General features: G+C 38.9%; 2 protein-coding genes across 2 annotated transcripts in view; both read left to right on the top strand.

The window, feature by feature from the left end:
• The first annotated feature begins 469 nt into the window (after window positions 1–469).
• LOC133635676 (zymogen granule membrane protein 16-like) overlaps window positions 470–22,669 on the top strand; it is a 30,389-nt gene continuing 8,189 nt past the window's right edge. Inside the window, exon 1 of the mRNA XM_062028914.1 lies at window positions 470–609. The gene's annotated coding sequence lies outside the window, so the exon portion shown is untranslated. The remainder of the gene's footprint in view (window positions 610–22,669) is intronic.
• On the top strand, window positions 4,607–7,141 carry abrab (actin binding Rho activating protein b). Its single transcript, XM_062028913.1, has 3 exons — window positions 4,607–4,903; window positions 4,949–5,370; window positions 6,658–7,141. Exons 1-3 carry the CDS (start codon window positions 4,607–4,609, stop codon window positions 7,139–7,141), a joined length of 1,203 nt encoding a protein of 400 aa, XP_061884897.1.

A 22,669-nucleotide genomic window follows, 5' to 3' on the forward strand; every position in this document is an offset into this window, starting at 1 on the left:
ATGGCCTTTGACTGTTCAACAAAATAATGTAGGTAGAGTATAACATCATCAAACAAATTTGTTTAAATAACGCACGTGCCTGTTCTGTCTGCAAGATTAATTAAACACTGTGCAAGCAAGAAGCATGATTAGTGAACAGTTGAGGGGTGTGCAATACCAACTTTAGCCTTCAGATGGCAGCAGAGAGCTTGAATACTGTTTACATGTGGTCCAATGTGGTCCTATTCCAACTTTGAACAGTACAGTTACTAACAACAGTGGCCATGTCCATGACAATACAGTTAATGGCACGGCAAAACCAGGTTCCAGCCCCGTCCTGATGAGGCTGGTTTAAGAAGCTTCCTGATTGGCAGCCAAGGACAGGTGTGTGGTGATTCCCAATCAGAGTCAGGTGAAGGGGTCAGCGCTCAGCCCACAGGTGAAATGGTGAAAAATGGGCCAACACAGATATAGAGACAACATTCACAATTACATTCACACACCAGGGCCAATTTAGTGTTGCCTCTCCCCAGGTGCATGTCTTCGGAGGTGGGAGGAAGCCGGAGTACCCGGAGGGAACCCACGCAGTCACGGGGAGAACATGCAAACTCCACACAGAAAGACCCCAAAGTAAGTAAATGAATGGATGGATGGCCCGACCAGCAACCAAGTTAGATTCCCAGTATAGGTTACCATAGTAACTGACTCCAAGTTTGACTTGCCTCTCTTTTTTGCCATGGAAAACCCTGAATTTTTCACATACTCGTTCCGTCACGTACTGTACAGCAGAAGAAATGTAACCATGATGAACATCTCAGGGATCTTCACAGACACATTCCAGGACAATTAATAGCACAACAATGCAGCTGGCCAAACAAAACAGTGTTGAAACAAGCAGTGAAATCTAAACAAAGCTGCAGCGACGGTGCAGATGTTTGATGATGCACCAAGGACAACAGGTGTACTGTGTCCAGATGTGATGATCCTCCTCAGCTGTCAGCGGGCTTTAACCACCAAGTCCATTTGACCTAAATCACTCAGAATTTACTGCAGGAGCTCCAATGGCGGCCCTTATACATCAAAAAGTTTGGATATTAAAATATTTAAATTCAAAATTGTATTCTGATTAAATATCATAACTACATAAATGGCATTAACTGCATTGGAACTATTCAAATTTTATACAAGTATTTTATATTTCTGGAGGTGCTTACCAGGCTACTGCTCCCATGACATAACAGGGACCTCTCCTGGTCATTCTCACCAATTACACTTCATGGCATACTTACTAAGAGCTGGATTTGTATTATCTATCTATTTAGTTGAATAGGACATGGATTCACATACAATCTGATGTTAAAAAAAACAATAGTGATGACTTTGTTTGATAAATAAAGATAGAGAGGCAGGGTTCATCTTGGCTGTGTGTACAGAAAACATATTTGTTTGGTGATAGATTTGAAGTTATCCGTTGTATTTTGTGTTTGGTGTGATTCATGGTGTGACGGAAAATCGCAACCATTTATAGGAGGAAGTACCAAAGAGTAGATAAAAAAAGATTGTTTTACAAAAAGAAAGATATCGCCACCACTTAAAGGATACCACTACTGTGCAGAATGCAGAAGTGTGAGGCAATAATTCCATAAGCACACAATATCTACTCATAAACCTGCAGAAGAAAGCAATAAGGGTCATTTATAAGGCAAGATATAGGGATCACACAAATAAATTTTTCTTACATTCAAAACTATTGAAAACTACTGAGGTTTTATTGGTATAATTGTATCTGTGCTGGAGTTGAGTTGAATTGTGCTTGAGAAAATGCTGAAAAAAACATAAATAAGAGGGCTCTAAATCTTTGGGCACCACACGATTGGCGGAAACAATTTTATTCAAAATCGATTCTCGATTCAAAACAATTATTGATTCAAACTCTGGACTTTGTTTTAATAACATTGGGTACCAGTTCTACGACTAACTACATTCCTTCATTAAACGGATAAACAGTTTTGATCAATGTGTATAATACTTGAAAGAAAACTGGTTTTATTCAATAAAATGCTTCCCAAAAATGTAATAAAATCAAATAAAAATAAGGCAACAAGAAGTATTCAACACTTGTCTTTACTAAAGTAACTCTGTGCAGCAGATATGAGCATCTACAATGTAGATCCCCAAACTATGGCCCGCGGGCCAGATACGGCCCCCCAGCGTCCAAAATCCGGCCCGCGGGAAGTCCCAAGTAAAAAAAAAAAAAAAAAAGTTTTTGTATTATTATTATTTTTTTAATTTGTCCTTACGAGTCCATTTTCTACCGTCTCCTAGCCACTCGGGCAAATCATATTGTCTAAAAATGCATTTTACCATCGATAACGTGACATGCAGCAAGTGCGCTCTTTAAGTCAATTAGTGCGCGAGGAATATATATGTATGAATACATACATATATATATATATATATATATATATATATATATATATATATATATATATATATATATATATATATATATATATATATATATATATATATATATATATATAGACACATATATATATATATATATATATATATATATAGACACATATATATATATATATATATATATATATATATATATATATATATATATATATATATATATATATATATATATATATATACACACACATATATAGACACATATATATATATATATATATATATATATATATATATATATATATATATATATATACACACACACTTATAGACACATATACACACACATTTACATATAATATATATATATATATATATATATATATATATATATATATATATATATATATATATATATATATATATATATATATATATATATATATATATATATATATATATACTGTATAGAGCGCGGCCCCCAGCCAAATTGTTTCACCCCAATGCGGCCCCGGAGTCAAAAAGTTTGGGGACCCCTGATCTACATCAACAATATGATTTTCCTGAGAGGCTGGACAGGACAGATTTAAAAAAAAAATTCAATAAAAAATGTTTTTTTTTATTGAGACAAAGATTATTTATGTATTTAATATTTGTTTACTTACAATTTTATATTATTTATTCATTATTTATTTGTTCACTGTTATGTTACAGAGAACAAGGAAACGGGATAAACTTGCTATGGTATGAAAAGGGGTAGGATTAAATACGATCAGCTTCTTCCTACTCCTTTTCGGGCGTGCTGTAATGAAACAACTGGAAATATGTGATGCATTACATTGTATTGCATGCATGTTCAAAATAAACTGAACTATGTCAAATAAAACTTGAGAAAATACCAATAGAAGGCAGACACTGAAGATGGTGCCTATAAATGATCGTATTTATATACATTTTTTGCACATATTTGTCATTTATACATGAAGACAGACACGCTAAATTGATTACGCTCCCTAGTTTACTCATTTGAGAAACACAATCCTCTGCGCACAAGCTTAGTAGATCAGCTTAGTAGATCAGCTTTGCGTGCGCTTTCAAGTGTCTAAAGCTGTGTGATTGACAGTTTCTATTGTGACTTATAACAATAAGGAAGTTGCAGAGTGACAGGGATTTTTTTCTTTCTAATCCCATGTTTGCATGTATATTTTGGATAAGCTACCTGAAATTTGAACCATTAGTACTAACACGCATGTTTTAACTAACACTTAGGGGAAAAAAAGGGTAGTGCAAAAGAGAAAGTACGGTAATTTGTGGCTGTTGAATCCCTACATCCTTGCTGTGTGGAATGGCGATACGCGCAGACACAGTTGACACGACATTGTGTGTTGTTTTGGCGCCAGATGAGTGCCTAGCATCCTCCTTGACGGACTGACAACAGCTGCAACTGTGTCATTCGCCTGCGCCAAATTCTATTTATAAGCTTCCGCACAGACATAGAGCAGGAATCAACAAAGTAAAGTTACATTAAAAAAAAGAAATGAAATTTACACAAAGTTTAGCAAAGCATGCCGTCTTTAGAAATGTTACTTGTGCATCAGATGATCTCTCTTGGATTGCAAGATGCAACCTAACTCTCACACATACAGTATCACTTTCTTTTTGTCGATAAGGGTCGCTGCTATGATATCCTCTCAAGAACCTATTAGCGTCCTCCACAGTGGACCTTTGGAGTTGTCACACATTTCGAGAAAAAACAGCCCAGTTAAGCAAAACATTAATGTCCACTGCAAAGAACCCTGGTTCTTGAAAGGTTATCTTCCTTTTCCCTCTTTCCTGTGATTCTTTGGATTTGTTTGCATACCTCTTTTCAAATGTCGTGGACAAACAAACATATCAACAATATCCTCTTGCCTAACATGACAACAAGGCAAAACAACAACATTCCAATGTATCAAGACTTTCCCTGACCATGTACAGTATGTTTCATAACCCTCTGCACCCTCTCAGCCATGTCTATGTTTACCCCTGGTTACCCCTAGTTGTGATGAAACATGACTCCTTAGGGGTGAGCAGTGTCAGTGAAAGGTGAGCAGAACGGAACCCTTGAGTACTTTGAGAGCTGCAACAAAGAGAGAGGCAGCAAAGAGGTTACGAGAAAAGGACAATTATTAAAACTCAAAAGCGATTGGAATTTGTTCTTTCGACAATGTCTGACCAACAAACTTGCCAAACATCTCAAAGGAAAGCGTCCGCCAACAAGAATATCAAGAAGCGTCGCAACCTAAACACGGTGTGTGGCCTGGCGAACAGTTGGCAGCAGTGGGTTTCTGAGAATGAGGCGAAGCAGGCTGCAGAGCCTAGTGGATGGTGTCCATCATGGATGGGAGAACCAACAGAGGTACCCAAAAAGACTTGGATCCCGAAGAAGTCCATTGCAAGACAGAAAACTAAAGATGCTCAGAATCAAGCAGTTGCTTCTAAAGGTGCACCTGAAACTGAAAGAGTGATGCAAGATCAAACCAAGGCTGAAAATGACAACAAATCAGAGGTACCGCTGATTTCATCCTCTATCAAGACAAAGTTGGTGGTGAAGACTGTGACCAGCCACCTGCAAGAAAGAAGTGCTGGAATTAAGTTCCTGACTAACAGGATTGAGAAAGAGCCTCAACCATCGAACGAGGACATAGACAGGTTGCTAAAGACAAGACTCTCTCCAACGCGCCGCAGAAAGTGTACTAACATGGTCTCATCGCTAACCCAAAGCTGGAGGGAGATGGAGAACGAACAGAAGCTTCAAAATGAAGGTGCTCAAGAAGACGAACAGCTTGTTGGCGATGCCGATGCAAAGGATGCTAGATTTGAAAGACAGGCGGTAAACATTAAGGACGATTCTGGAACATCGCTGACAGACTCAAAGAAAACCTTTGATGCAGAGTCTCCAGTTAGAATCAAAAGGCCGCAAGTTTTCATGTGAGTAACCGATCCTTGCCTTGTGTCTGTGTGGAAAAGGTGGAGTAACAGTAACTTGGGGAATCAGGGTCATTGGTTTGTGAAAAGATGTGGATCAAAAAAAGCAATCTAGTAGTGGTTGTTGGCCTGCATCCTCACCACTACCCTGCCCAATTATATTCTCTCCCTGTATGACTGCAGGATTTATGATTGGTATTGGCACTAGAAATCAAGTTGTAATATTTCTACTCATAATAGTTTTTGTCTTTGTACAGTAAAAGATAATAAAGCGCTGACAACATGAGTAGAAATGCATACGTCTAGACGTCCACCAAATAATCCAGCTCTTTGCCAACTAAGATCTAGACGTCAAGATAGTGACCCTTTACAAGACATTGAGGCCAAATTCAAAGTAATTATGGTAATACAAATATCTGCTTTGATCGGATACTCTGCAGCACGGTGGGTAGCGCTTGTGCCTCACAGCAAGGAGGTCCTGTGTTTGAGTCCCTGGTTTGGGGTCCTTCTGTGTGGACTTTGTATAATCTGGGTTCTCTCCGAGTACTCTGGTTTCCTCCCACCTCTAAAGACATGCACCAGAGGATAGGCTGGTTGGCAACACTAAATTGGCCCCATGTGTGAATATGAGTGAGAATGCTTGTCTGTCTGTCTGTTTTGGCCCAAGCGATGAGGTGGCGACTTCTCCAGGGTGTACACTGTCTTCCGCCCAAATGCAGGAATAAGCAATAGAAGATGGATAAATGGATTTTATACTCTAAGGGAGACCCAAACTCTCTGTTTTGTTCCTTGACTGGCAATCCGGCCTTTTTCGGATCTGGTTTAATCAATGTTCCCATTTATCCGGGTCATTGTATTCGCAGAACATGTACTCAATCGCAACTGGACTGTTCAGTTTTTTCTCTGAAGACGTTTTGATTCTCATCAGAGCAGGCTTAATCAGTTCCTGCTCGTAGACTTAGTGAGATTTAGACCCAGTCAGACCAGATCTTGTACGACTAGCCAAAAGTAAAACTAAAATGTAATCAATCACAACAAAACTGTTTAGTTTGTCTTTGAGGACGTTTTCACGTTTCATAGTCTGGTTGGAAGCGAAACGTCTTCTAAAACAAACTGATCATTCCAGTTGTAAACTAAACAGTCCACAGTCCAGTTGCAAGGAATTGAAAGCTCTGAGTTTCCGCTTTAACATTTAGCATTAAGTACAAATGAGAAAAACCTTGTTTAGAACATTCTGGGGTATCACATAAAATTGTATTTGTTTATCTTGCAATTTTAAATACTTTTCAGGTCCGGAAAGGAAGCTGTTGACGCCAATAAAATCTGCGCTCGCTCAAAGAAATTCAGCCCTGTTGGGAATCTCAAGAGCCGCTGGCAGAACTGGGCCTCGGAACACACGGATACCCAAAAAATAAACCCCTTCAGTGAAAACTTTGACTATGACTACTCCATGTCCCTCCGCCTCCAAAAAGGCCTGGATGGATACGGACGTCCCAAGGAGGGGACAAAAACTGCAGAGCGAGCTAAACGTGCTGAGCAACACATCCATCGGGAGATTGACGATATGTGTTACATAATCAGGATTATGGCTGACCCTGACCCAGATGGGAAGACCAGGATTACATTTGGAGAACTGTTTGAAAGATATGTCCGGATCTCTGATAAGGTGGTGGGGATTCTAATGAGAGCCCGGAAACATGGGAAAGTCCACTTTGAAGGGGAAATGCTGTGGCAAGGACAGGATGATGGAGTGATCATTACTCTGCTAGTATAATATTCACATTTGACAGTCCCTCAAGAATGTCACGATGTCACGATCGCGCCAATTCACACAATTATAAAAAGCCTCGTAAATTTGTCCAAAGCCCTCAACTTTCCCACACATTTTGGCCGATCAGTGTCATTTTCGGCAATCAAATTTGATTCTGAGAAGCGCTCAAACCCTGTGTACCTTAGACCTACTTACGGTTCCGGTCTACGGCTCTAGGCTTTTTGGGTAATTAAGTATATGAACATTTACCGTATTTTCCGGACTATAAAGCGCACTTAAAATCCTTTTTTTTTCCTTAAAACTCGACAGTGCGCCTTATAAACCGGTGCACCTAATGTACAGAATAATTTTGGTTTTGCTTAACGACCTCGAAGCTACTTTATTTGGTACATGGTCAAATGATAAGTGTGACCAGTAGATGGCAGTCAAAGATAAGATATATGTGTCAACTGCATTATGACTCCAGTAAACAACACCAACATGTTATATGTTCCATTGAAAATATAGAACATTACACACGGCTCTCAAAAATCTATCAAAATGTTTTAGTACGACTTTGGTAAGCTATGAAGCCGCACCGCTTGATGGATTGTACTGTGCTTCAAAATACGAGTATTATTATGGTGTGTGTATAGGGAAAGACACATTATCTGGCGGTTTTTTACCGCAACGTTATGCAAAAGCAACTTTTCTTACCTTCTGGTACCTGCTGATCTGTATTTGGGATCTGCATAAATCCTGAAAAATTGCGCGTTTCCGCCTTTGTAGTCCGTGCCGACACCGTAGTCAATAAGCTTCTTCTTTTTCTCTATCTTCTTGTTATGGGACATTCATCCTCAGCTGTTGCCATTTCTAATATAAAGTAGTGTAAAGTTCTTACTTATATCTGCCATGAAAGCGCTAAAACATACCGGTGTAGTGAGTTACATTAGTCACCCAAGGAACTTTAGTTATTAGAGAGTTCCGGTCGGACGGTTTTCACGGGACACTTTTCTGGCGGATGAGGAGATGCTGCTCCGTTATTGATTGAAGTAAAGTCTGAATGTCATTAAAACAGTTAGCTCCATCTTTTGACACTTCTTCCACTCCCATCCTTGCACGCTACACCGCTACAACAAAGATGACGGGGAGAAGACGCTGCCGAAGGTGAGCCACGTAAATAAGACCGCCCACAAAACGGCGCATTCTGTAGCGACTGTCAGAAAGCGACTTGAAGATGATCTGTAAAACATAATCTCTGCAACATTTTGACCAAAGAACCACCATCACATGTTATGTAGACCACAAGGAAGTGTTTTCATTTAATAAATCTTATAATCCGGTGCGCCTTATATATGAAAAAAAGATCAAAAATAGACCATTCATCGGCAGTGCGCCTTATAATCCGGTGTACCCTATGGTCTGGAAAATATGGTACTTTTCTAGTTCATGTACTGTATTTGTATATTTATCACACCTTTATTTATGCAAAGTAAGACATTTAAGAACACGTTCTCTTTTGCAATGCCAACCTAGCAAAGAGGCATCATTTACATGAAAGAAATGTTGATATGTAATGATATTCTCCGGGCATTCAATCGATCGCAACTGGCCTGTTCAGTTTGTCTTAGAAGCTCAAAGCATGTGAGGATAAATGGGTTGGAACATAAATGAATGTTTAAGATGGACAAAAACTCTTCGAGCGTAAAACAAACATGGAGAATGTCTGCAACTTGTGGATGACGGAGCAGAAAGCAGACAATAAGGAAGCCTTGTGGTGGTCTTTCTTTCCATAACTATAATTGTATGAATGATGTGAAGCAGTCACACAATTAAATAATTGATTATTACTAATATTAGTAATAATATATAAAACATATTCAAAACACTACAGTAAATTGGCAATGAACTCTCAGTATGCCATCTAGTGTCTACTAATAGTCGACGTGATATAAAACGAGTGAAACATCAATACAGTCTTTGTTTTAAAACAATTTTAAAACATTGACACCGAATTCTTAAAGGCCTACTGAAATGAGACTTTCTTATTTAAACGGGGATAGCAGGTCCTTTCTATGTGTCATACTTGATAATTTCGCGATATTGCCATATTTTTGCTGAAAGGATTTAGTAGAGAACATCGACGATAAAGTTCGCAACTTTTGGTCGCTGATAAAAAAGCCTTGCCTGTACCGGAAGTAGCGTGACGTCACAGGTTGTGGAGCTCCTCACATCTGCACATTGTTTACAATCATGGCCACCAGCAGCGAGAGAGATTCGGACCGAGAAAGCGATGATTTCCCCATTAATTTGAGCGAGGATGAAAGATCTGTGGATGAGGAAAGTGAGAGTGAAGGATTAGAGGGCAGTGGAAGCGATTCAGATAGGGAAGATGCTGTGAGAGGCGGGTGGGACCTGATATTCAGCTAGGAATGACTAAACCAGTAAATAAACACAAGACATATATATACTCTATTAGCCACAACACAACCAGGCTTATATTTAATATGCCACAAATTAATCCCGCATAACAAACACCTCCCCCCTCCCGTCCATATAAGCCACCAGTACAAATCAAACACCCGCACAACACACTCAATCCCACAGCCCAAAGTACCGTTCACCTCCGCAAAGTTCATACAGCACATATATTTCCCCAAAGTTACGTACGTGACATGCGCATAGCAGCACGCACGTAAAAGTCCTCCTGGTAAGAGTCTCTGTTGTCCCAGTTCCCCACAGGCCAATGGTAAAGCTTGACTGTCATCGTTCGGGAATGTAAACAATGAATCACCGGCTACGTGTTTGTGTTGCTGCAGCCGGCAGCTAATACACCGCTTCCCACCTACAGCTTTCTTCTTTGCTGTCACCGTTGTTCATTAAACAAATTGCAAAAGATTCACCAACACAGATGTCCAGAATACTGTGGAATTTTGCGATGAAAACAGACGACTTAATAGCTGGCCACAATGGTGTCCCAAAATGTCCGCTACAATCCGTGACGTCACGCGCAAACGTCATCATACCGAGACGTTTTCAGCAGGATATTTCGCGGGAAATGTAAAATTACACTTTACTAATCTAACCGTATTGGCATGTGTTGCAATGTTAAGATTTCATCATTGATATACAAACTATCAGACTGCGTGGTCGGTAGTAGTGGGTTTCAGTAGGCCTTTAAGATCCCAAGTTGATTCAATATTATTGAAAGTAAAATAAGCCTAAAAACATTGCAACTTTTGCCGCAAGGTTCCGGAAAGGCTGCAGAAATGGTCAGGCATTTACAAATCACAAAAGCCAGCGAAATCCTGGAGGGACTGATTTTACAGCAAAAATATGGTAAAAGATTGTTAAAAAATACAACATGCATTTTAATGCGAGATCATCAAGAAATTGTATCCATATTTCTGCTGATAAAAGATTTAAATGACTTTTGAATGCAATGTTTTAGTTATTTAACGATACATTTCATATCACTTTTATCGTGTCCAAAATTATTACGGTTATTATATCACGGTATTGTTAAATTTGCTCAAAAGGTACTTAAACACACTAACATCTTTTAACCAAGTTTTTATTTGTTTTAATAACACCTAAACACACACACAATTTACGTTCCTTGGCAGAAGAAATATTGGATATTGTTCCATTTTCTTAAGAGCCCTATTATCTGACTGAATAGAACATGTGTATCGTCTGCAGTTTAAAATTATAAAGGCTTTAGTTTTTCTTCGTAAAATGGGGGTTGCGGTTTGACCTCCAGTTTATGTGATGTCGTGCTGTCTCAGGAAGCTGCTCAGACAGCAATGTGTTTCTACAAGAATAAGTAAAATTGTGGTATTCAATCACGGTTTCATAATGATTAGAATGTTATCAAATAATAGTAACCGTGAATTTTTCCAGGGTTTATTTAAATAAGTAGTCGTTACATCTGTAAATATGTCCGTAAATATGATTCCCGAGCGCGGTCACCGCTGCTGCTCACCGCTCCCCTCACCTCCCAGGGGGTGTAACATGGGGATGGGTCAAATGCAGAGGGTAATTTCACCACACCTAGTGTGTGTGTGACTGTCAGTGGCACTTTAAATTAACTTTAACTTTATTAACATTAACATTAAATTAATGTAAAATGTAAATTAAAAATGTAAAATTAAAATGTAAAATGTAACATTGTTATTTGTGATAATTTGCTGCGATCTGTTTCTACTAAACTCGTGCCAAATTTCGAATTGAATTGAGAATGTCTCCTAATACTTTTAATCCATTGATATCAGCAACACTGGCCCTGCATTTATTGTGTTTACTTACCAAAATGTGTGGCATCGCCCATCTCTACTACTTTCTTTGGTCTAGTAGCAAACATATGCACTCTCTCCCCTTGTTGTTGTTGTTGCACAAAACCCAAAACCAATGATGTTGGCACGTTGTGTAAATGGTAAATAAAAACAGAATACAATGATTTGCAAATCCTTTTCAACTTATATTCAATTGAATAGACTGCAAAGACAAGATATTTAACGTTCGACCTGGAAAACTTATTTTTAAATATTGTCACGTCTGTGTTGATCATGTTTTTGTTTGGCCATGTGCTGTTTCGTTTTTGGACTCTTTGTGCACTTTTGTTTGTTTTGTCACCATAGCAACCCATTAGTTTTCACCTGTCATGTCACGCACGGACTCACACACCTGTTGTCAATCATGTCTGTATTATTTAAGTCCATTGTTTTCTGTTAGTCTGCCTGGCGACATCACACTTTATGATCACTCTTCTTCATGCCATGTTCACAGTTCCACGCCAAGTAAGTTTTTGTTTCTTGTTCATAGTTTTTTGCTTTTGTGCAAGTCTTTTATTTTCATAACCACGTTTTGTACTTCCGCCTTGCGCGCGCTTTTTGTTTATTCTTTTTTGTAGTCATTATTAAATCATTTACCCACCTTCACGCCACGTATGGTCCAAATCATTTACACCACGGGAGAACAAATCACGCCCGAGTCCAAGCTGTGACAAATATTAGCTCATTTGGAATGTGATGCCTGCAACATGTTTCAAAAAAGCTGGCACAAGTGGCAAGAAAGACTGAGAAGGTTGAGGAATGCTCATCAAACACTTATTTGGAACATCCCACAGGTGAACAAGCTATTTGGGAACAGGTGGGTGCCATGATTGGGTATAAAAGCAGCTTCCATGAAATGCTCAGTCATTCACAAACAAGGATAGGGCGAGGGTCACCACTTTGTCAACAAATGTGTGAGCAAATTGTCGAACATTTTAAGAACAACATTTCTCAACGATCTTTTGCGAGGAATTTAGGGATTTCACCATCTACGGTCCATAATATCATCAAAAGATTAAGAGAATCTGAAGAAATCACTGCACGTAGGCTGAAAACCAACATTGACTTTCGATCCCTCAGGCAGCACTGCATCAAAAAGCGACATCAGTGTGTAAAGGATATTACCACATGGGCTCAGGAACACTTCAGAAAACCACTGTCAGTAACTACAGTTCGTCGCTGCATCTGTAAGTGCAAGTTAAAACTCTACTATGCAAAGCCATTTATCAACAACACCCAGAAACGCCGCCGTTTCGCTGGGCGCGAGGTCATCTAAGTTTCACTGATGCAAAGTGTAAAAGTGTTCTGTGGTCTGACGAGTCCACATTTCAAATTGTTTTTGGAAACTGTGGACGTCGTGTCCTCCGGACCAAAGAGGAAAAGAACCATCCGGATTGTTATAGGCGCAAAGTTCAAAAGCCAGCATCTGTGATAGTATGGTGGTGTATTAGTGCCCAAGGCATGGGTAACTTACACATCTGTGAAGGCACCATTAATGCTGAAAGGTACATACAGGTTTTGGAGCAACATATATTGCCATTCAAGCAACTTGTTTTTCATGGACGCCCCTGCTTATTTCAGCAAGACAATGCCAAGCCACATTCTGTATGTGTTACAACAGCGAGGCTTCGTAGTAAAAGAGTGCGGGTACTAGACTGGCCTGCCTGTAGTCCAGACCTGTCTCTCGTTGAAAATGTGTGGCACATTACGAAGCATAAATTACGAAAACGGAGACCCCGGACGGGTGAACAACTTAAGCTGTACATCAAGCAAGAATGGGAAATAATTCCACCTGAAAAGTTTCAAAAATTGGTCTCCTCAGTTCCCAAACGTTTACTGAGTGTTGTTAAAAGGAAAGGCCATGTAACACAGTGGTAAAAATGCCCCTGTGCCAACTTTTTTGCAATGTGTTGCTGCCATTAAATTCTAAGTTATTGATTATTTGCAATAAAAAATAAAGTCTCTCAGTTCGAACATTAAATATCTTGTCTTTGCCGTCTATTCAATTGTCTTACTCCAATTGATGCCTTCAATGTAGCGTGTATTTACCAGTTTAGTGAAAAGAGTAGCGCTGAACCAAGCTCGTACTGTGCAAAGGAAACACAGTATATATGGGGCGGGTATAGGACTGTTTTGTGGTTAAAAAAAACTAAAACGTTGTAATCTGGCATGTTTAGCAGAAAACATTGAACAAAGGATCTTTATTCCACATGTGAATAATTACTTATTTTACAATGAACTCATCTTGCTTGTGGTTCATGAATGTATCATCACAATTATCGCACTATGCGGGCAAGCCAAGAGGTTTATCAAATGTTACTTGTGATGTCAGAGCTGCGTCACCCGTAAGAAAGGAGCAAAAAAGATGGAGCTTCAGGTTGGACCAGTTAACTGATGCTTGCATTGATAAGAAGCTGTGGAAATAATCTGCACCACATCACACCTGTCATAAACAAAAGCAGTGTAATAATATGACTGCTGCCAACGGAGAAGCACTTATTGTTGTAGATCATTGCAATTTGTTATGTTATACTTTGCAAAAAAAAGCTAATTATATGAATACATTAAATTTAGACTTTTATTGGAAACAGGTGTAATTATGCAAATGACAGTCTAATTTAGTTTAGATTAGTTTATTATTTCTTTGGTCAATGGTCAACAAAATAAACAAACAGTTTTACATAAACAAACAGTTGTACATTCATAAATTAAAAATGTTACAGACCGAAAGGGTTTAGGCTGAAGTTGAACACTTATTGTACCTAACCCAAATCCACAAAGTCAAATACAAGATGAGCTTAAAAAAATTATGAAATTTCCTTTTCACAATATATTATAAATACACATTGTACATAACATAAATACTGTTCAATTATATACACAGTAAAGGCATGGGAAATATCCTTGTACGCAATTTCAAATAAACCCAAACTCCTGTTCTTGCATCCTCACACCCTTAACTCGCTGTTAAGACTGTGAGGAAAAATGAATGGTATGCATTAAAGTTGTAGAAAATGTGTGTAAATGTTACCAAATTAAACGATTAAAATTGGACGTAGTGTAACTATGAACAACGTCAACTTCAACTACAAAACCCAAAACCAGTGGAGTTGGCACGTTGTGTAAATCGTACATAAAAACAGAATACAATGATTTGCAAATCCTTTTCAACTTATATTCAATTGAATAGACTACAAAGACAAGATATTTAATGTTCGAACTAGGCTTATTTTGAATATGAGTATGAATGACTTATATTAAGTTAAAGTACCCATGATAGTCACACACACACACTAGGTGTGGCGAAATGATTCTCTGCATTTGACCAATCACCCTTGATCACCCCCTGGGAGGTGAGGGGAGCAGTGAGCAGCAGTTGCGGCCACGCCCGGGAATCATTTTGGTGATTTAACCCCCAATTCCAACCCTTGATGATGAGTTTCAAGCAGGGAGGTAATGGGTCCCATTTGTATAGTCTTTGGTATGACTCGGCCGGGGTTTGAACTCACGACCTACCGATCTCAGGGCGGACACTCTAACTTATATATATTGAGAATTGTAAGCACATAGTTCTGGGCAAATTGAGTTATGTGTATCCGGATGAATTTGATAAAATGTGGTTCAGAGGAAACTGGATATTAGTGTAAAACAGGGGGAGATTCAAAAAGTTTATACTTCTTCACATTACCCTTTTGAGATATGTTTGATTTAATTGTATTTTATTTTCTTAACCCTTAGATGCACGAGTGACTGGACCCTACACTCTTCCACAAGTGGGTCAAAAATGACCCATGTTAGAATCAACGTGTTTTCATGCCATTTGTTTCCTTGCCCGTATGTGGGCTCTGTACCGAGGATGTCGTTGTGGCTTGTACAGCCCTTTGAGACACTTGTGATTTAGGGCTATATAAATAAACATTGATTGATTGATTGATTGATTTGTTGTCATTTTGGTGAAGAATAATCACTTGTATAATATTTTGTAATATATTTAGGACCACACAAGAACGATTTCATGTTTGAAATATGATTATTTTTCACTTTTCTTCTTCACAATTTAAAAAAATATTACCCAGAACAGCAATAGAAAAAATTTGAACATCCATTGTGTGTGCGTGTGTGTATGTATGTCCAGTCATTGGCAGTTCCTCTTTCTTTTCCCTGTTTTGCCTTGTCTCATCATTGTATGCAGTTCAGACAAACTACCTGTTTCTGGCTGTGATCATTGCACACAGGTACATTGCATTTCCCACACCTGTTGTTAACTTTGCGATCTTTGTTACTTGGGCAGATCTGACACCTCTTTCTCTTTGGTTGGCCTGTCTGCTTCTCTCCTGTGGCTGGATTTTGGCTTTTGTCACCCCACACCTTTCCATTGCTTCAATAATCGGAGTTTGCAGTTGGGGGCAGCCTTCCAGTCGACTCATGTGTGGGGTGACAAGCTCCTTTGACAGCTCTTTGAGGAAGATCCGTCGTGCATTGATGATGCCGCTCTTGAAATCTGGGTGCTGAGCCGTGAAAAAGGTGTAGGAATTCAGGGTGGCGATGTCAATTATGTTGTACCACAGCACCATGGGTCACCTCTGTGTTTGGCGCTTGCAGGTGTAGGTTCCAACCATCTGGTCAGTGGTGTCTACACCTCCTTTCGTCTTGTTGTAAAATGTGATCACTTCTGGTTTTTTCTTTCTGCTATTTTCATCCACTACTTTGTCGTGGTGCATCGTGCTCAGGAACACAACAGCTTTTGCTTTCTTTCTGACATAGCTGACCATGGTAAGGCTGTTGTTGAATCCAAACTCTGTGCTGTGAACCTCCCTGGACTTGGAAGGCTTCATCAGAGGAGGGATGTCTGGCTTGTTCAGATGTAGAGTCCCCACAATAGTGAGATCCTTCTCTAGAAGATGCTGTGCAAGAGGCACACTGGTGAAAAAGTTATCCATTGTGATGTTGCGACCTGTGTTTCTAAATCTACCACACAACTCGGTGGACGGTATAGCTCGGTTGGTAGAGCGGCCGTGCCAGCAACTTGAGGGTTGCAGGTTCGATCCCCGCTTCCGCCATCCTAGTCACTGCCGTTGTGTCCTTGGGCAAGACACTTTACCCACCTGCTCCCAGTGCCACCCACACTGGTTTAAATGTAACTTAGATATTGGGTTTCACAATGTAAAGCGCTTTGAGTCACTTGAGAAAAAGCGCTATATAAATGTAATTCACTTCACTTCACTTCACAACTGCTTGACAATGTTTTACCCCAGATTCTTCTGAACTTCTTCACCTGGTTGTCTCCCTGTGTAAACTATACCATCTATTGCATAGGGGATGCGTGCATCACAAACCCAGAAGATCTTTAGGCCGTACTTGGCGGGCTTGCTTGCCATGTACTGTAAGAACTTGCACCTACCCCTGAATGGCACATGCTGTTCGTCCACAGTGACACAATCACTGGGGATGAATCGCTGTCTGCAGTTGACCAGGAACAGGTCCCATACATAGCGGAAGGCTGCCATATGGTCTGTTTCCAGTCGGAAGGCTCTGGTCCTGTGTAAAATAGTCTTCCTGAAGGGTCAAACTTCTGATATAGTCCGTGTGGTCCACAGTTAATTTATTCCAGACAGCCACAGCTGATAAGAATTGAAGGTTCTCATTGGATTCCAAAGAAAATGCATGCGGGTCATTTGTGACCCACTTATGGAAGCTTGGGGTAGTAGTACAAAAACTACAATTTCTTAAAATTTTTAAAGGGTAAGTTAGAAATGTAAATGGAATTATGTCAAAAACATGTTTTTTGAGGAATACCTGGAATATGAAATGTTAAAAAATTTTCATTACAAAGATATTTCAAGAAAACAACCTCACCGGGTCATTTTTGACCCAATTATGCATCTAAGGGTTAATTCAATTTTCTTTCCTTTTTTTGTGAAATAATAATATTGCCATTGAGCACAAGACTGTTCAATGGAGATATGTATGTATGTGTTGTACTACATGTATGATGTGGAGCTGACTATGACATACTCAATAAACAAATATTTGCAAATATTCATTAACTTAGAATTTAATGGCAGCAACACATTGCAAAAAGGTTGGACACAGGGGCATTTTTACCACTGTGTTACATCACCTGCACTACAGGCAGGCCAGTCTAGTACCCGCACTCTTTTACTATGAAGCCACGCTGTAGTAACACGTGGCTTGGCATTGTCTTGCTGAAATAAACAGGGGCGTCCATGATAACGTTGCTTGGATGATGAATTCCCTAAATTCCTTGCAGTAGCTCGTTGAGAAATGTTGTTCTTAATCTGTTGGACAATTTGCTCACGCATTTTTTGACAAAGTGGTGACCCTCGCCCCATCCTCGTTTGTGAATGACTGAGCATTTCATGGAAGCTGCTTTTATACGCAATCATGGCACCCACCTGTTCCCAATGAGCCTGTTCACCTGTGGGATGTTCCAAATAAGTGTTTGATGAGCATTCCTCAACTTTCTCAGTCTTGTTTGCCACTCGTGCAAGCTTTTTTAAAACATGTTGCGGGCATCAAATTCCAAATGAGCTAACATTTGCAAAAAATAACATTTTCAAGTTCAAACTTTAAGTATCTTGTCTTGGCAGTCTATTCAATTGAATATAAGTTGAAAAGATTTGCAAATCATTGTATTCTGTTTTTATTTACGATCATTATGACAGAATAGAACACACGTGTGTTTTTTAGGGGGTAGGGGCATTAAAAATGATAAAAAAAACACTTGGAAGATGCGGCTAATGGGAGTCGCCGTAGCCTTCAAAGCCTCTAAAACAACTTCAAAACCCCCCATCAACGTTTAGTATACACACTGCAAGTATATATTTAATGTAGTAACAGACACCTTCATAACAATATGTAATATGTACAATATATGCCGTATTTTGGTGCATGTATTTCCATTTCCATGGCAGCACACTTCCGACTTCCTGCAACAAATATGCACAGTTGGGTAGAGTAGCCAGAAATTGTATTCAAGTAAGAGTACTGTTACTTTAGAGATTTATTACTCAAGTAAAAGTAAGGAGTAGTCACCCAAATATTTACTTGAGTAAAAGTAAAAAATATGTTGTGGAAAAACTACTCAAGTACTGAGTAACTGATGAGTAACCTGTTCGTTTAATGATGACGGCAACAAATAATGCACAAAAACATAAAAAAAGCAATGAGCAAATTCAGAGCCAGGAATATTTCTTAAGCAACTAAAACAATAATATATATTAAATAATAATACATTAAAATTAAAAAAAATTAAGGCAAATTGAGCCACAATAACTTAACAGCACCATAGGCTCAGTAGGCATTCATTAATTGATTGATTGAAACTTGTATTAGTAGATTGCACAGTACAGTACATATTCCGTACAATTGACCACTAAATGGTAACACCCCAATAAGTTTTTCAACGTTTATCAATTTATGAATTACTTAATAAATGACCAAGTCGAGGTGATCTACCTCATGTATACATATATACCCCAATTAGTTTTTCAACGTTAATCAATTCATGGTAAACACACTGTGCACTTCTGACTGGTGTTTCTATGCATGTGTGTGTGTGTGTGTGTGTGTGTGTGTGTGTGTGTGTGTGTGTGTGTGTGTGTGTGTGTGTGTGTGTGTGTGTGTGTGTGTGTGTGTGTGTGTGTGTGTGTGTGTGTGTGTGTGTGTGTGTGTGTGTGTGTGTGTGTGTGTGTGTGTGTGTGTGTGCAGTGCGTTAAAAAATGTCCCCACACGATGTACAGTGATTCATAGCAGGGAAGCTAACATCAGCCTACGGTGACAGCCAAAATATCTACTAACGTTACTTACAGCGATGTGCTTCCTCAAATTTGACGTTGAGTTCATGTAAGCCAGGGGTGCCCACACTTTTTCAGCAGGCAAGCTACTTTTTAAATGACCAAGTTGAGGTGATCTACCTCATATATACATACACACACATATCATATATATATATATATATATATATATATATATATATATATATATATATATATATGTATATATATATATATATATATATATATATATATATATATATATATATATATATATACATACATACATTGATATATACAGTATATAATTTATATTTATTTATTTTGCCGTTTTTGTTCACATGTAAAAGGTGTTTTAATGAATATACATGCATGTTTAACATATAGATTCTGATGACTTACATTGATTGGAATCAGACAGTAGTGATGATAACGTCCACGTTTTCAAATGGAGGAGAAAAAAAGTCCTCCTTTCTGTCTAATACCACATGAAAGTGGTTGGTTTTTGGCATCTTATTTGTCCAGCTTCCATATTCGTTTTTATACACTTTACAAGAAATACATTGGTGGCAAACTCCGTAGCTTGCTGGCTTGTTTGCGCTGGCTTTCGGAGACTCTTATTTTGTTTGCGGCACTTTTATTGTGAAGACAGGAACTGTGCGGTCAGTCTTTAGGCTTTTGACGGGAGGTACGGTTGAAATAAAAAAGTGTCTTTTTTCCTTCACACTTTTGATTGATTGATTGAAACTTTTATTAGAAGATTGCACAGTACAGTACATATTCCGTACAATTGACCACTAAATGGCAGCACCCGAATAAGTTTTTCAACTTGTTTAAGTCGGGGTCCACGTGTGACAGTCATATGACCGCGTGGCTCTGTTTGATTGGTCCAACGCCACCAGTGACTGCATCTGATTGGTGAAACGCAGGCATGCGATAGATCCTACATTGAAGGTCTGTCTGACAAACCAAAACAAACAAAGCGTGCATTAACAGATCGATAAAAATCAGTAGCGAGTAGCGAGCTGAATGTAGATAAATGGAGCGGAGTAAAAGTAGCGTTCCTTCTCTATAAATATACTCAAGTAAAAGTAAAAGAATGTTGCATTAAAACTACCCTTAGATGTGCAATTTATCCCAAAAGTTACTCAAGTAGATGTAACGGAGTAAATGTAGCACGTTACTACCCACCTCTGCAAATATGTTTCTACTCCCAGAATCTAACGGGTGTTTTCTAATCATGGCAGATTCGGTTACAAACAACAAAGATGACTATTTTTGGACAAATGAGGATTCACAACCTTATGTTTTTAAATGTGAATTTACGGAGGATGAATTACTGCTTCTAGAAGCCAGTAGAAAGGAAGAGTGAGACGTTGGAGCAGACGGAAGCCGAGAGAGTGAGGTGGAAAGTGACTCAAAGCTGCAAAATGTGGAACTTGAAGCCAAGCTGTTTTGACATAAATGGAGTGCTTACCCATAATTTACCGGAAAAAATGTCCCCGGCCAGCGAGACCAAACAGACAACTCTCCGAGTGAGTCACATTTTATATGGATCATGATACACGCAGCTTGTCATGAGTGTTATCACAACTACAATACACACGCTTTCTGGCTAGCTGTGTACAAACAAAATATGAAATGTGGGCTAATACTTTACAGATACTGTAATATAATTGTTCATGTTTTTCAGTCAGTACAGTTTGGTGTCTTATCACATTGTGTTGTGTATTACAAACTCAAACGTGGTTCATGTTGACGTAAAAGCGAGCTTATCTCTTGCCGTAGTTAGCTTCTACGGCTAATACCGTAGCACGCCGATGTGTGGAAGAGAGTTCCTCAGAGTTTGCTCTTACAATAACAAAGTTGCTACAGCTTGGTTATTATACAGGTTACGGAATGTAAATGAAGTATTGGTGACGGTTTTTGAATGCATTTTAAAGGGATTTAGTGTTAGCTGCATTGCTAACCAGCAATATTCCCTCTAATTGTTCATGTGTCTGAGCAAACACAAAAACTCCCTGAGCATTCAGTGGAGCACATGTGAGCAACATCACACGTGGCAATACCAGCAGCACACCCGTCTTAAACCAATCTTTTATAATAACACTCAAATGAGAGGAGTCATTTTCATGAGATTATTTTGTAATATTAGTGATTTGGCCCACTTGTAATGAAAATAAAAGAAATCTTGTTTTTCATAAGCTATGGATTAGTATTGTACAATATGTCTGGGTGGGGGTCCTGCTTTGGAAATCATTTGTACATTTAGTTTCCCTTAAACATCCTCATGTTGCACAATGAAATGTAAGCATAGGATGAAGGGTGCATTCCTGTAACTTTCTCTAGTAACAGCATTCCATGATTAATATCAATAAATTAACATTAATAATAAATGACAGTAGAATAAGCACACGTATGACTGAGGAGTCATAGTGTAACTGTGTGGTGTTTGAGTTGTCCGACTTTTTGTGTGGCCGTAAACGCACCAGTGGCTTAGTGGTATGCGTGTTGGTGACAGATGACAAGTTGGTTTTGGCCTGGTTTGTACGGCAGAAAATGACTAGTTTTTCGAGATAGAAGTTTTTTACTCATGTTTTTGGTGTGGTTATGGCCGAATATAAACAGTTTTGCTTAATAAAGTTACATATATATATATATTTCCTGTCCTCGAAGCATCTCGATAGACGTTACAATAATTGAACGGTGTTCAATTGAACGGTGTTGACGAACACCGTTAGGGCCGCTTGTTGTCACTGTCACTCAGAGTTGCATTGCAAAATTACACAGAATAAAGGTGTTTATTTTGTTTAGAATTCAGATGGGTTTGATTTGGTGCGCGGCATATATTTGCTGTGCGCAGAGGACGCTTGAGGAGTGCGCAATTGCGCAGGCGCGCACTTTAGAGGGAACGTTGCTAACCACCAAGAACGAGAAAAAACACAAAAGTTTTGTCTTCTTGTCTCTCATAATGGTTGTGAATGATAGGCACTTTTTTTTTTTAAAGTGCAGTTCCCCTTTAAAAAAAAATTTTCAAAAGAAAGAACATCAATCATCAACAAAACTACTGGAGCTTCTGTTCCTTCATGCTGGAAACGAGTAGCGAGGGCAGAATAGTGTGTAAGCTGATGTGTTTACTTTGCAAATAAGTAACACAGTCTCATAGGAATATAACCTGCGGAGGCACTTTCTAAAGAAACATCCACATGTTGACGACCGGCCCCCTGAGACCTTGGACTCTTGAAACTGCGACCCTCTTCATTATGTCGTTGAATAGCCCGAGGATGTCGTTTGTGGTTTGTGCAGCCCTTTGAGACACTTGTGTCCCAGGGCCATATAAAATAACTTTGATTTTTGACTTTGACGAGCTGCGATATGTTTGTGCATTTCCCAAAATAGGAACGTCCACTGCAAAGGACGCT

This window comes from Entelurus aequoreus, linkage group LG20 (assembly GCF_033978785.1).
Source record: "Entelurus aequoreus isolate RoL-2023_Sb linkage group LG20, RoL_Eaeq_v1.1, whole genome shotgun sequence".
Classification (NCBI taxonomy): Eukaryota; Metazoa; Chordata; class Actinopteri; order Syngnathiformes; family Syngnathidae; genus Entelurus; species Entelurus aequoreus.